The sequence below is a fragment of the Sabethes cyaneus genome, chromosome 1, assembly GCF_943734655.1.
Source record: "Sabethes cyaneus chromosome 1, idSabCyanKW18_F2, whole genome shotgun sequence".
Lineage (NCBI taxonomy): Eukaryota > Metazoa > Arthropoda > Insecta > Diptera > Culicidae > Sabethes > Sabethes cyaneus.
Genome location: NC_071353.1, coordinates 69,092,223 through 69,108,849, shown reverse-complemented (window position 1 = coordinate 69,108,849; position 16,627 = coordinate 69,092,223). Strand labels below are relative to the sequence as shown.

At 36.5% G+C, this 16,627-nt stretch overlaps 1 protein-coding gene across 1 annotated transcript in view; it reads left to right on the top strand.

Annotated features, from left to right (window-relative positions):
* Nucleotides 1-16,627, top strand: part of LOC128737840 (protein unc-13 homolog 4B-like) — a 47,052-nt gene that overhangs the window by 18,203 nt on the left and 12,222 nt on the right. Inside the window, exons 4-9 of the mRNA XM_053832578.1 lie at nt 34-205; nt 6,858-7,450; nt 8,070-8,294; nt 8,349-8,850; nt 8,918-9,403; nt 9,470-9,915. Coding sequence (XP_053688553.1) covers nt 34-205; nt 6,858-7,450; nt 8,070-8,294; nt 8,349-8,850; nt 8,918-9,403; nt 9,470-9,915 — 2,424 coding nt within the window. The remainder of the gene's footprint in view (nt 1-33; nt 206-6,857; nt 7,451-8,069; nt 8,295-8,348; nt 8,851-8,917; nt 9,404-9,469; nt 9,916-16,627) is intronic.

Below are 16,627 nucleotides of genomic sequence, written 5' to 3'. Positions count from 1 at the left end.
TTCAAATTTTTAAACAGCAATTTTACTTTTTAGACCAGCCATAGAAAAGAGCAAAGAAACTCTAATATTAGAAGTGTACAATCACGAAAGCAACATGAAAAAATTTACTAAAACTGCCAGAATCTGTCGAAAATATTCTCTCAGTTGCATTAATACTAGATCATCGTACCATAAACTAATTGGGAGAGCTAGTATTCCCATTGAGGTGAGATAAAAAAAAAGTTGCAAATAAGCAGACATTAATTAATCGGGAATTCATTAGCAAAAAATATTTTAGAAATTATTTAAATTCTTACACAATTTTCTAAAAACCGATTTTCTTTTTATTTCATATCCACAGGGTACAAGTATACACACGCACTTTGAAAATGACGTGTCAGAACGATTGAAGATGAAACGCGAAACTATGAACGCGTTTTTCTCAAAACAGTTTTTTCAAAGTCGGTGTGCAAGATTTCTTGAAAAGGACTGCACAAACCCACCTCAAATTTTATTTTTTTAGTAACATTTATTCATATTTATTTTAATTTTAATTTTCTAGTGAACCGATCTACTTTTGTTTGAAAGGTATTATTGCCTAGTATATCGCTATTAAATTGTTTCGTGGTCTGACTTTTTGTTTAAAAGTTATAAGCAAAAATGTGAAAATTACGTGACATGATTTTCTCCGGAACCGCTCTGCCGATTTTATTGATTTTAGATACCAAACTATTACTAAACATTTTGCCTTTTATTGAAAACGGACAAGCAGTTTAAAAGTTAGGCTTGAAAAACCTGTTTTGACTAGGTACAAATGAACGCCTATTTCTCAGAGATGGCCAAACCGATTTATGCGTTATTAGTCTCATTTGAAAAGTAATATAATCGGATAGATCACTATCGATTTGTTTTTTGATTGGACGTTTAATTTGAAAGTTACGGGCAATCGTGTACAACACATGAAAATTACCAACAATTTATAGTGATTTTAACTAAGATAGTTTATCCAGTTTCAATTATTTTAATAACAAACGAGAGGTTTTGGCAAGGCGAATATATCTGCAAAATTTCACACGAATTAGTTTTACCAGTCAAAAGATATTCAAAAATGATTGATGAAATTTTTTCATTAATATTGATATGAATCAGCGGGACCAAACCTCAAAAACGCGATAATTTACTCTAGTGTAAAAATGTATAATTTTTCAACAGGTATTTCTTTGGACCAGGTAATTAATGAAACATAGCACTTGTTCTTACACTTTTAGGGTGACCGTGAATCCCCTAATAGGGTGATACAAAATTTTGTTTTTTAAATGCGCACAAAAAATATAGTTTCTTCACAAAAATTGTAGAACACACTAAAATAGGTACTTTTGCTGCATATAGTAACTAACTATCTCTTACTGATTGCAAAAATTATTGATTTGTTTAAAGAAACCACTTTAAAATCAATTCTGCGCAAAAACTTTGCAAACGATTTTTTATTGCTTTCAAATGTTCTGCAAAGTTAATCAGTAGGTTAAAATGCACTTTAAAGCTTATTTATCGCTAGGATGCATATGGATGATAGCTAACACAGCGTTAAGAAACAGTGGAATTAAGTTCCGAAGACGTGTCGATTTCTATATGAACATTTCCAGCTCAAAACGCTAAAAAGCCATTTTTACTCGACTCTTTTAAATTGGATATGGAACGTGAATATGTGAAAATAGTTTTTTCTTAACCTAATATGCCCATATTTATCTATAAGCCAAAGAAAATGAAATGGCTTGACAAAACGAGTCTTTCCTTTAAAAAAAGCAATACGACCATTAATCGTGGCGAGGACCAATCGGTACCAAATTTTTGCTTTTTGACCTAAAACAAACAATCTGACAAAATTTAGTTCAAATCCGTGAAGGGCAATTACACGATTATCGGATACTTTTCATGAACTGACCTTAATAAATAATTTTTAAATTTCACATTTGTAACAACTTGAGAACGGCTGGGCCCAAGAAACAGTTTATATGAGAATTTAGCTCAAAATGATGCGAAGAGAATTTGATTTTATTAGTTTCACAAAAAATAAAAATTACATAGATTTTTCAATAATTATCAGCAAGAATGTCCATAAGTAGCTCTGTACCAGATTTTAGGGCATAATTTAAGCTATCTTTAAAAAAATGGGGCAAATAGGAGGGGATTATTTGAGATATTTTTTAATTTTTATTTCGATTTTGCGAATTTTTTTTCTGGAAATACGCCTAATTTCCCACAACTTATCCTTTGACGCCATTTTCATCAAATAAGTATTGACCAAACTCGTGACTTTAGTCATGACCTTGAAATGCGGTCAGGCATATATTAATATTCCCGAAAAATCCTTCTTTCATTACTTTCCCTTACCGTCCCTTCATCAATTGTAGAATCATCGTTTCAAAATAAATATCAAATAAGTAGTTTTAAAATATAATTTAAAAAAAAATATCATTTTTAATTACATCCTTTTGAAAAGTGCTTCTTGACGAAAAATTTATGTTTAATGGAAAATGAATCCTTGCGTGGTATCCAACTTATCAGCAAAATTTCATTCTAATCAAAAATAATATTTGAGATGGAAATGCCCATTTCAAATGACAAATAAAATGATATAACGAAGGTTCTTTCCACCACTAGGTGAATTAAATCGGGTTTTAACAGAAGAACCAAAAAACGAATTTCTGGCGCGCTGTAACGTCACGCTACATATTTGCTTTCCAAAACAATCTGGATAAAGCAAATGATATCAATTTGTTCACTTTTAATAGGAAATTTTATGCTTTTTCCAAATATATAATAATATTTGGGGTTTTCTCAACGATTTTCCCAGCTGAACCATAAATACTGTGCAAAGAATAGCCAAAACGTTGTAACGTCGCGCTGGAATGTCATATATTTTTATAAAAAAAGTAAATTTTTGACTTAATGACGAAGAATACGATAAAATTTATAGGCGACATTATAGATAACAAATTGTCCTAGAGGGCGTAGTCGGGCTGCGAATATTTGATACTTTCAAAAGAATCATTTCTGTTTAGAATTGATATTCGATAAAATTATTACATCTAAATGTGCAATTGTATAACTCTGGCGAGGCCGCATGAGGTTATGATCCTTGGTTGGAGCGTTCCTAATAGCTCTTCTTACCTGTATGTTAACTCTATAAGAAGCCATCATTGGGATAATATAAAATTCAGCACGAAGGATCGGTAATGAGTGACCTGAGAATACTCCCATCCTTACATAAAATGGTTTCGTTTCTTCAAAGATTCGCTCATCAAGTAGATTCTGCAGCCTTGCGGTTACGAAGCTTACTTACTTACTTAGGTGGCTTGCCGTCCTAAGACAAAGCCTGTTGAACAAAATTTCTCCATGTAACTCGGTTGAGGGCTACCGCTCTCCAATTCCTCGGACACCGAGTACTCTCCGCCAGATCTCGCTCCACCTGGTCTAACCATCTTGCTCGCTGCGCTCCTGGTCGTCTTGTTCCTACCGGATTTGAGGCGAACACCATCTTTGCAGGGTAGTTGTCCGGCATTCTTGCAACATGCCCTGCCCATCGCATCCGTCCAGCTTTAGCCACCTTCTGGATACTGGGTTCGCCATAGAGCTGTGCGAGTTCATGGTTCATCCTCCGCCTCCATACTCCGTTCTCCTGTACGCCGCCGAAGATCGTTCTTAGCACTCGTCGTTCGAAAACTCCGAGCACTCGCAGGTCCTCCTCGAGCATTGTCCATGTTTCATGCCCGTAGAGAACAACCGGTCTAATAAGCATCTTGTACAGGGTGCACTTTGCACGGGGACTTAGTCTGCTCGACCGCAATTGCTTGTGGAGCCCATAGTAAGCACGACTTCCGCTGATAATACGCCTCCGAATCTCACGGCTGGTATCATTGTCCGCCGTTACCAGTGAGCCAAGGTAGACAAATTCATCGACTACCTCAAACTCATCGCCGTCGATCAATATACTACTGCCCAAGCGGTGTCGTTCGGCCTCGGTTCCGCTGGCCAGCATGTACTTTGTTTTAGACGTATTTACCTTTAACCCAATCTTTTCTGCTTCGCGCTTTAGTCTGGTGTACTGTTCAGCCACCGCCACAGATGTTCTGCCGATAATATCCATGTCATCGGCAAAGCAGACGAATTGACTAGATTTGTTGAATATCGTGCCCCGCGTGTTGATATCCGCTCGGTTCATAACACCTTGTAGCGCTATGTTGAACAGCAGGCATGAAAGACCATCACCTTGACGAAGCCCTCTGTGTGATTCGAATGAACTTGACAATCCACCCGAAATCCGAACACAGCACTGCGTACCATCCATCGTAGATTTAATCAGTTTGATGAGCTTCCTGGGGAAGCTGTTCTCGTCCATGATTTTCCATAGCTCTTTCCGGTCGATGGTATCATATGCGGCTTTGAAGTCAACGAATAAATGATGCGTGGGAACTCTGTATTCACGGCCCTTTTGGAGGATTTGCCGCAGTGTAAATATTTGATCCGTTGTAGACCGACCTTCGACGAAGCCGGCTTGATAAGTTCCCACAAATCTATTCGCAATTGGTGATAGACGGCGGAAAATGATTTGGGACAGCACTTTATAAGCGGCATTGAGAACGGTGATCGCTCGATAGTTCTCACAGTCCAACTTGTCGCCCTTTTTGTAGATCGGGCAGATAACCCCATCTTTCCACTCCTCCGGTAGCTGTTCCGTATCCCAAATTCTAACAATGAGTCGGTGTAGACAAACGGCCAGCTTTTCTGGTCCCATTTTAATAAGCTCCGCTCCGATGCCATCTTTTCCAGCTGACTTGTTGTTCTTTAGCTGCATGATGGCCTCCTTAACTTCGCCTATCGTTGGGGCTGGCACCTCTTCCCCGTTTGCTGCACCGTCGAAATCGCTTTCCCCGCTGCCATGCTTTTCCGCCTGGGCGCCATTCAGGTGTTCGTCGAAATGCTGCTTCCACCTATCCGTCACCTCACGATCGTCCGTCAGAATACTGCCAGTTTTATCCCGACACATTTCGGCTCGCGGCACAAAGCCTTTGCGGGATCCGTTCAGTTTCTGGTAGAACTTCCGCGTTTCCTGAGAACGATGCAGCCGCTCCAACTCCGCATATTCCTGCTCTTCCAGGTTGCGCTTTTTCTCCCGAAAGATTTGGTTTCGCTGCATCTTCTTCTGTTTGTGTCTTTCCACGTTCTGACGTGTGGCACTACGCATCTTGGCCGCCCGCGCAGCGTTCTCCTCATCCATCACCCTCCTACATTCATCGTCAAACCAATCGTTCCGCTGATTCCGGGCCACATGCCCGATGGAGCTCTCCGCTACACTGCTGATGGCTGTTTTGATAGTGTTCCAACAGTCCTCGAGAGGGGCTTCGTCCAGCTCGACCTCGGCGGTTACGAAGCCCTTTATGTTACATTCGGACTTGTCATTCGGGCTAGTTGCTTTCGGGTTAGTGGGCTTTGGGCTAATGGCATGGAATTGTTGCGGAGGGTTACTTCTTACTTAATAAAAAAAATTAAATTTGGATATTAAAACATTAATAGAACATTAATTTCAATGTTTTAAGTGACATTGTGTTTTATCGTAGAAGTCATTTTGTTTTTTGTTTTTGTAAACAAACGGTTGGCATATTACATTGAACCAATCGGTAATTGGATCAACTTTGGATTAACCGCCTGGCAAGTCGTATGCTATATGCTTTGCTCTTGCTCTGCACATCTTTAGGCCATCGTATCTGTTCTGCCTAGTATGCATTCGGCCTCGTGTCTATTCGGCCTTGCGTCTATTCGGCCTCGCGAATCCACTACGAATTGCTTTATACATCAACTCTGCTACACAACTCGAAGAAGCACACAATAAGTTCTGCGTAGTTAGAATACAAAAATTTCGCGTGAATTTTTAGTACCGTAAATGTACCATATTCTGCGCAGTTAAGACATTTTTAAGATTCTTCCGCTATTATAAGTATTCTAGATTTAAATCAATAACATTGATAGCAGCAACATGTAGTGCTACAGTCTATAATATCTGGTAAAATACATGGCAATTAAAAGTCGACTAACAATTGAGTATATTTTTCGTTTTGCAAACTTATCCCTGGTGCCTAATTCTGCGCACTTTCTTACCCATGTTCCTAATTCTGCGCATGTTTGTTCCTAATTTTGCGCACCTTAAAAGTTACAATAAACACTCATACCACGTTGTTTATGTCTATATACGCCGAAAGCACTTAAAAAAGCCGGCATTAGCCATTGCCATAATTAAATCCATGATCTGGCCTTCTTGTGCTGTCCAGGTGACACAGGAATATTGTTATCATTTTGATTGGTTTATTTTAAATATTTTATTCTTGATAATGTGAAGGGTGAGTTGATTCGGGTTTTCTGCATACTGAACATTAAATTTTAGACTAATACTAAAAATTCTTAATATTTTTTGAAACGATGGTTCTACAATTGATGGAGGGACGGTAGGGGAAAGTAATGAAAATTTTGGTAATGGAGGGGGGAAGAGTGGAAAGGAAGAGGGGGGGGGGGGTTGCTTAACAAGTTGTCGTTGTGACACCTAACTTTTATCCAACGTCCAGCAAATGAGACGTGCTATACAGCGCACAACTTCCGACACTAGGTTTAATGTACGGCACGGAAGAAAAATCGTTTGCCGTTTTTCCGGAAGTCCAATTTTGTGCCTGATTTATTTATATATTTATAATATATAAATAATTATATTTATTTCAAACTCAGAAGTACTTCCTCGGGTTATTTGACGGTATTTTGTCATGTAAAATAAAGATTACTGAAACGATGAACAACCAAACTCTGCTCTCATTTATTTTTTTCTTTTATAGTCTATCACTTCCTCCGGTCTGGTAATGTGGTATACACTGAGCAAAAAGAGGAGACCTGAACCACAAGGGACCATCAAATTAAAATTCCACTTTAGCTCAGCACAAAATAAGGATATGGCTGCCAAGGAACATGGAATACTCACTAGAATGTTTTTGGAATACGAACTCCGGAATTCTAGTGTCGCTCGTTACTGGTGGTCCGGCAAGTTCACAGTCGCTGGAGAGGCTATACTTAAGCAACATGCTCTCTGCGCTGATCTATCCGAGATTCAGAAAACGCTTATCTACTGGAATTCTTACAGTTCTGTACATATTTCGTATCCCATCGCGTTCAGTTTATTCGAAAGCTTACTTGGCAAAATTTGCATATTTATCAGAAGCAACAACGTAAAAGAAGACAGCTTGAAAATGTTTTGGAATGGCGTAAAAAAAATGTTGCCTTCGTGTTTTGCCGTGATAATGAAATTGAGGAAGCGAATTGCCGGTGACAAAGACATTGTAAAAACTGTGATCTCCGTACTAAACATTTTGTCCATGGTGGACAGTATTAGAGAAACGTGTGATATTGATCTCTTCTCTGTCGAGGATTATGAGTGAGTATATGCCACAGTTGGGTCATTATAACAAACAGATTTAATATCTTACAGCAATTTTATGCAGTGGTGTTTTAGCGTTCCAAATATTCGTTAAGACGTCGACTATTAAAAAGCACTTCTTTTAAAATAGATTTGTCTACTATGATATTTGGATAGAAATTTTGTGTCTTAACATTTTTCATTCTTCCTCAAAGTTGTTATTCAAACATGTATACCATAAGCGCACCTAATTCTGCGCATGATTCCTAATTCTACACACCACTCTGTATTTGTGAGAAAACATCTGAATTCCTGCAATTTTAATTAACGCAACTAGTAGAATGTGTGTAAATTTAGTTGTAAATTTGAAAATATTTCAATTTCTATTGAAAATATGCGGCGGGTAGAATTGGAAATCATGCTCAGCATTAGGCGCGCTTGTTTTTAAATCTTTGAAATTCAATTTGTATTCAAAGTTTGTTTTTTTTTTATTATTTGAATATATGTTTGATTTGATTTCTTTGTTTGATTTTTATAGACATTTTGTCCTATAATCTATAAAGAAGTTACAAGCATTGTTGCAAGTTGTGTACGAAAGAGAACATTTTGTGTTAACCGTTTTAATTTTTGCAAACAGGGATTTTAAAGGTCGAATTCAACAGAATCCAAATATTACAACACATGACGTAACTCTACTGGCGGTACAGAAGGGAGCCAAAATTTGGTTCCAAGATGCCGTCGCCAATATGGCCATTTCGACGTTATCTGACGAAGAAAAGCTGCGCAATGCCATACAATTAATTCAGCTTCTTCAAGGTGATATTATGCGTGCTTCTACTTATTACAATGAACCGTTCAGAAGGTAATGCTAAATATTACAGTTTATCCAGAATAAATTTAAATTCTATAATTTTAGTATTATGAACATCAGCTACACACGCGAATTGTGCAAACAACACGAAAAAAATGTCGTCGTCCATCTCAAACCAATCGTGGAAAAAATATGTAAAGGATTCAGGAAGCTTACAATTCGCATAGACCAGTACAATCGAGTTGGGGAAATGGATGCTTTGGATATGAGTACTACCGTGTTTGAGTTGTATATTATAATGAAACTGTTCTTCAAGGAAACTGACGTTGAAGTGAAAGGCGCTCATAATTCCGACATTGTTAACTATCATAAATGGTTCAGTGGTGGCATAGCCCACTGGTGTGAGGTTTTTGCACTAAAAACCTTAGCTCGGTTGAGTCAAGCAATTGATGACGATTTATTAGTACCCGAGGAAGGATTGGACCCTAAGCAGTCATCATCTGCAGCAGAATTTTTGAACATTATACAACAGATTAAAACTTTTTGGCAACAATTGGACTGGCCAGATCAACAGGAGCTGAACCGATTTTTAAAGAAAAGTATAGGGGTAAGAATGAAGATGAATTAAAATTTTCTAGCTTGTCGAAATAATAACGAAATTTTTAAAATTATAGGATATATGTAGCTGTTGTGTTTACTATGCCGATAGAATTTCCACTAAGTTAAAGCCACCGGGAGATAAAGCTCGTATGGATTTAGCTGCAACTATTGATCTGATATCCAAATGTGCACTTGTCAATTCTAATTTGTCCATACTGATCGAAGTTCTCAATAACTTGCCTGCTGATTTTGGCTATAGCTTAAAACATATGGATGAGATAGATCCTCAGGATTACATGCTTCCTGTCAAAGGGCTTAGTAGCTGGAAAACAAAGTTGTTAATACTAATGGTTAATCATTGTATGCTAGAAATCAAAAGTAGCATGGGAGAGTCTTTGACCAAATTTAATCAAATTAAGACAAATATTGACTGCTACGCACAGCAGACATCGAAGTTAATCAGAGAAAATTTGAATTGTGATGATCTAAAATTTGTACAACACAAATTGTGGTGTGCAATAACGACGGAGTTCAACGATGTAATTAGGGCTACTATTGAGGTATTTATGCCGGCTCTATCCAAATCGTTCGAGCTGATTTCAGTTGACATACGCATTCTATTTCAGAAAAAATCTTCAATTTCATCATTTGCAAATTTAAAAGATTTCTATAGGATAATCGCCCAAGCATACCTGTCTGATATACAAGACCTACAAGAAGATAGCGTCCTCTCAGAAAAACTTTACTTGATAGAAAAACAATTGGACTTGTACAGCAGTAGTACACGTGATTTGATTCATCGGTATTATATAGCTTGCTTAGAGGCTCAAAATCATCTTGATGAACCAGAACGTGGCATACTCACTATACGATGCTGTATTCGTGATAGTGTTCTAGAGATTCAAATCATTGCAGTGGAGAATATCAAACTACCGCTGGACTTCAAGGGGAGCTGCGACTCGTATGTGAAAATTAATTTAGTACCGGGTTATAAGTTTTCCAACATACAGATGCCGAAAACGCGCACAAAGTTGAAAAATCATTCTCCGACATTCAACGAAAAATTTTCGCTGTAAGTAATATTTTAACGGTGGTCAAACCACGCAACAATCATATTGGATATTTTCACTTACTTTTACTTACTTATCCTGGCTCGCTGTGCCTCAGGATTTGACCTGTAATGTGATCTTCCGCCAACCATGGCTGTGCTTCTCCAATTTCTCGACTGTCACACACTTTCCAGGTCCTACTCCACTTGGTCTAACCATCGAGCACGCTGCGCCCCTCTGCGTCTGGTTCCAAGCGGATTCGAGGCGAATACCATTTTTGCGGGGTTGTTGCCCGGCATTTTCACAATATGTCCTACCCATTGTACACTTCCAGCTTTAACAGCTTTCTGGATACTGGGTTCGCCGAAGAGCTGCGCCAGCTCGTGGTTCATCCTTCTCTTCCATACACCGTTCTCACATATACCGTCCTAAGCGCGCGACGTTAAAAAACAGCCAGTACTTTCAAGTCCCCATCGAGCATTGTCCACGTTTCATGTCCGTAGAGGACTATAGGTCTTATTAGCGTTTTGTATATGGTACATATTTTTACTATTTGACTTGAACTACTCTCAACTCCTTTTTTACACGGGGGATACGTGGCGTGCAAAACCGTGAAAAAAGAATCAGAGAAAAAACTATTTAAATTACACTATAATCAAAAAGACTGCTCTTATTCAGTGTAAACCATTCCAAAATCGTCATAAAAATAAACTGCCTTAATTTAAAAATCTTCATAAAAAAACACGTTCATTCAAAAATCGTACAAATGAATCGTGTAAAAAAAGACTTGTAATTTACTACGAAAACTTTTTTTTTACTTGTAATTTAATGTGTAATTTAATTTAATAGTATGTAATTTAATAGGGCAACACCGGTGCACAGTGGGCCCATTCTGAAAAACCCGAATTAATCCACCTAGCGGCGTGACCTAGCCTTTCTACTGCCACAATAATCATTATTTAATTTCTCAGGAACATCTATGTATAATTAACTTGACTATATTTTTAAATATCCGTTCCGTATTCCTCAAAATCCTTATTTGCCAGTAAAATTCCCAACGTATTGCGTAGAATAATTAAATTTTCTTTCCTTGGGTGCGTAAATACTTGTAACACCTTATTTGGTTTTTTAATCGGTCAGCCTTAACTTTCGGGCTTCAGAGCCACATACGAAACTTGTTTTGAATTGACAATATGAAATATGTGTTCAGAACAGATTTTTTGATAATTAATTAATACCATGTGTTCAAAAGTTAGCATCTTTGAAAAACAAGAGTTCAGAAAAATTATTATTATACTTCGCCTTTGAAGACAAAGGATATCGACAACAAAATGATTAATCTCAAAATTTTACTATTAGTTTGCTTGGCTTCAATTTTGCAATATATCTGAATTAGAAAAAATTACTGAATAGAGCATTAGATATGAAAAAGAGAAATTGAACTTTTTCTTAGCTGGCGCTCCTTCAGATAATTATTTTTGCATGAAAATCAAAACTTATGCTTCTTTTGAATGTACTTTCATGAAAAGATAGTCATTAGCTTGATCGCATCGTTTTTACAATGTTGGAGGGTTAGGAAAACAAGAGGGTTGCAAAAGCTGCGCCTTAAACATGCTTGAGAATGGGAAATATAATCGATATGATTTTCAGTGCTTGTCATTTTTGATTTATTTGTTGAAACATGATACATGACATAAGACATCTGTCCTTTAAAATGTCACTAACGAAAACAAATCTTACAAAATTACTACCGTGCAACGTTTACTTCCTATTTTTCATACAACATTTCTAAGCTCTAGTATCTATTGATTGAAAAGAGCATATATTGATACGCAAAATATGTTTGAAACTTGTATAAATTTATTTGGAAAAATCAACTCACTAGTATTTTTAATCCTATATACCACTATACCTAAGGAAAGAAGGAAAGCCTAGGTGCTACATTCCGTTATCGAAACTTGACCTTCTGTTTTTATACGACAGAGTTCGCAGCCAGCTGTTAGAGTGCAGGACAATTGCAGGGCCAGTTGCTACGATCCTATTGACTCTAACAGCCTCTCCCAGTCGAGATTCTATACTATACCTACATGCTTAAATTAACTGCTATTCTTCGCTTTTTGCTTTTCTTGTACAATTGTGAGCAACAGTAAGTGAAGAAAATGACAATTGAATTCTGAAACCAAAGAAAAGAAAAAGCTTTTCGATTGAATCCCACTATTTAATATTTATTTGCAACAGATACGTAGTTCGCCTACGACGTGCAGGCTTCATCAGTGTCTTATTTCAAAGCGTATACGTATCTGTCGCGAAAAAATATCAAATAGTGGAATTTAGTCGTAAAAGTTTTTTCTTTTCTTTAATTTCAAATTTCGTATTCCACTAAGAGGCTTCAAAAATTTCAGACTATTGATTCAGAAAAGTGAGAAACATCTTTTCTTGAATTTCAATGCAAATTTAAAAATTTCAAATTGTCATCCCAAGTAACAATTTGAGTTTTATTACACTCTTATGATGGCATTCAAGACCAAAATTGGTCATGAAAACCACCATAAGAGTACAATCAAACTCACATTGCTGCTTGGGATCACATACATACACATACATACATACCTACATACATACATACATATATACATACATACATGTATATACATATATATACATACATACATACATACATACATACATACATACATACATACATACATACATACATACATACATACATACATACATACATACATACTACATACTACATACTACATACATACATACATACACACATACATCACACACATTGAATACAATCAACATTTGTTTTGAATTCACACGTTTTAACGGTTTAATACACGGTGCTTAAGTGTTAAAGTTTAAATAACTTTTGAATGAACCGTCCGATTTTCAATAACTCGGTTTTGTTTGATAGATCTCAGCAGTAATTTTCAAATAATAATAAAATGTGTGATGTTTTTCATTGAATTAATGCTTATATGTTACAAAAATATGTTTTTAATACTGTTTTTTTCACATTTCTTTATGTAACTTTCAAACTACAAGCCCAATCGTCATAAAATTTGGAAGTTAAGGGTTTGCAAGGCTCCTCTTTCATATGCAAACAATTTTGTTCAAATCGATTAAGGGACCTATGAGATAATGAAGTCCCATATTTTTCATATTTTTATACATAACTTTTGAACTAAAAGTCCGATCAGTATGAAATTCAATAGCGACTAATGGGACACCTAGACCTTTCATTTGACACTAAGAACATTAAAATCGGTCCAGCCATCTCCGAGAAAAGTGAGTGAGATTAAAAGCGTCACATACACACACACACATACACACACACACACACACACACACACACACACACACACACACACACACACACACACACACACACACACACACACACACACACACACACACACATACACACACATACACACACACATACACACATACACACACACATACACACACACACACATACACACACACACATACACACACATACACACACACATACACACACACATACACACACACATACACACACATACACACACACACACACATACACACACACAGAAAATGCTCAGTTTTCGAAACTGAGTCGAATGGTATATGACATTCGGCCCGCAGGACCTTCTTTCCATTTCCGGTTTTCCAAGTGATTTCTATACCTTTATACTATATATTTATATAGTAGAAAGGCAAAAAGGTGTGGTCAAAACTCTTTTCTCGCTTTTCCTGACGTTTTCGAGCTTAGGTGTCTTAGGAGAAGTTTCATAAAAAAATATTCTGCATCTAATGACATTTTCATATAACTATATATTAAGGGGATAACAAATTTGAAAAAATTATTTTTTTATAGAAACTAGATAGCATGGTCATGTGTTCGGCAAAGTTGTAGAACTTTAAATTTCATTAAACTTTGCCGAAGATACTAAGTATCTGCATCATATGGTTTGCGAGATATAAATAACTTTCTGACGTGACCCCCTTAAAATCAGTTTTTTAAACTTCTTGTACACAAAACCTCATCTAACAGGTTCGACATGCTCTACAAACTTTTGGATACTATCCAAATACGTAACTTTCTAGAAGGTGTATATATCATATATTGCTTTATTTGCTTTAAAAATCGATTTGAAGCATAAATTTTACCGGTTTACTTTAACACACCAAAACCAGCAAAAAAACCAGCATGATGGTTTGGAAAACATACAATTACCCAGTAAACCATTTGGTTTGTATATCTCGTTTGCAACTGAGGTATACGAAATCATATCTGAACGAAAAAGTTATATTTCACGCCATATAAGAACATATATGTACCAAAGTGGAGGCGATATACGTGCGAAAATTTTGACAACTATTTGTAATTCTATTTTGCGCAGTTTTTATAACACGCAACTAAATACTCCTGAATATATGATTAAGATATAATCAAATATTGCAATTGTCTATCCTGCTTTATAATTCACAGTCATGAATTGTATATGAAGACACGCACAACTGCAAAACAACTTATTGTTCACTTCGATTTGACATACTCTAATCATTATACAATTCCAATGTGAAATGAACATGAAAACGATTTAATGTGAACTTTCTATTACGATTTTGTGTTATCTGGGTATGATCACGTTTACTTATTCTAGCAACTAAACAGCTGTGAATATGATGTCACAGAACAATTCTACTTCTTTTCATCACGGAAGAACACAAAAATTCCCCTCTGATATGAAAATATAAATCAATTTTCATTCACTAGCAATCTGCAGCATTTTGCTTTTAATTTCAGCATATGGTGCTTTATTTACACTACTACCAAGATGTGATGCAATTGCGCATGAAACTCTTTTATCGTGTTGACATAGTAGCTAGTATTTGAATGACAACCACTTGCTTGCTAATGTATATGTACAATTCAATGATACACTAGCGCCAGCAGCAAGCTAGTTGTTACCAGGCTTCATTCTCGGTTTTTTGCTCAGTAGATGGTCATTTAACTGCACCGCCTCAACTAAATAGAATTCGAAAAAGTAGTGTAAAGAGCAATTGTAAAGCTAATTATTAAAACTGAAAATGAAGGCTGGTTGTCACTGCAAAACTAGTTATTTCTAATGAGCCGGTATCTAGGCAATACCGACACGTTATCCATCGGTCTGTCTTTTGATCTGTTTTTGAAAAGCATCTAATCCATGTGCAGGGTATTTCGGCCGATCGGATTTAAAAAACACAGACACCACTATAGAAAATGGGCCTAATTTAGCCGCAGCGACTTCATCATTGCTCGCGACTATAACTCAAATTCAGTAGCGTTTCATTAAGACCAAAATACACGCCGATATTCAGTAAATAATATTCTATCCACTGGTATAACAATCTTATCTCGAATGAATATAGTTTCAACGTAATTCCTGAATATTGTTTAGGCTACCGCTTAATGGGCTGAAAATACCCTCCTGTACCCTATCTAATTTTTAAATAACTTTTTCGAAATCTAACCGATCTTCACCAGATTAATATTATCGCTATCGCCTTCTTCGAGATGTACCACTACGATGAAAAACAACAATTTTATTCATATTAATTTTATTTAATTTCATCATATTGCATGCATATCTGACGTTATCTAGTGAATATTGCTGTTCTGTGCTCAAAATTCTGGTGGCCCAACAATAACTACATGAGTGGTCGGTCCGACTGTGACGACAATTGCTTTTGTAACATCTCGTCTTACCATATTCAAAAGTGTTACATGGTGATGGAATTTTCCTACCATGTTTGTTATTTAACGCATCCTACTTAACACATTATCTTAACAAGATATGTACAATATAATATAACACGGGTTCTAATTCTGCGCATATTTTCATTAGAAATTCAAATATTCTCAAATCAACAGCTAGAGAGCAGCTTACTAGATGCGTTAATAAAGATAAAAATTTGCAGGAATTTGAAAGTTTTGGTTGAAATATAGCACAGACAAACAGACATAACACTCAGAAGAAAACTCAACAAAAATTATCGTACAAGACATTTTGCCTGAGCACTAGCACTATCTATGATCGATATTTCCAAATATAAAAAAAAAACAGGAGTATCCCTCGAAAAATCAAATATTTTTTTAATCAAAGAGATAACTTATCTCAGATAAGATTTACAATGTTTGTACACGCGCTACTGAACCTGAAAATCAGCTTTAGCTTGACAATGACCTAACTTCACTTACATTACCCCTACTACTTTACTTAGAAGTGAAGCCTCCCAGATGGCCTCGAAGCACGACACTAGTCTAACAAGCGAGTTATCGCATGTTCGAATCTCGACTGGGAGAGGCAGTAAGAGTCAATAGGATAATTGCTCTAGCCCCGCAATTGTCCTGTACTCCATCAGCTAGCTGCGAATGAAAAAAAACAGAAGGTCAAGTTACGAAAATGAAATGTAGCCCCTAGGCTTTGCTTTGCCTTACTTAGAAGTGTGTGTGAAGAAGTGTGTTCATATTGTTTGTGGAGCTTATCAATTTACTGAGCTCTCATGATTTACAGAACTGAACTGATCCAATTAGAACTGGTTTTACGTAAGAACTTTTGGGGTAGTTTTTCTAATAGTTGTGGTAGCACCTATAGTTGCGCTAATATTTCCCAGCAAGAATTTATCGCACGACGTCGGACAGAAAATCAATTAAAGGAACATTAGGGCAACTTTCGGTACAATCTAAGT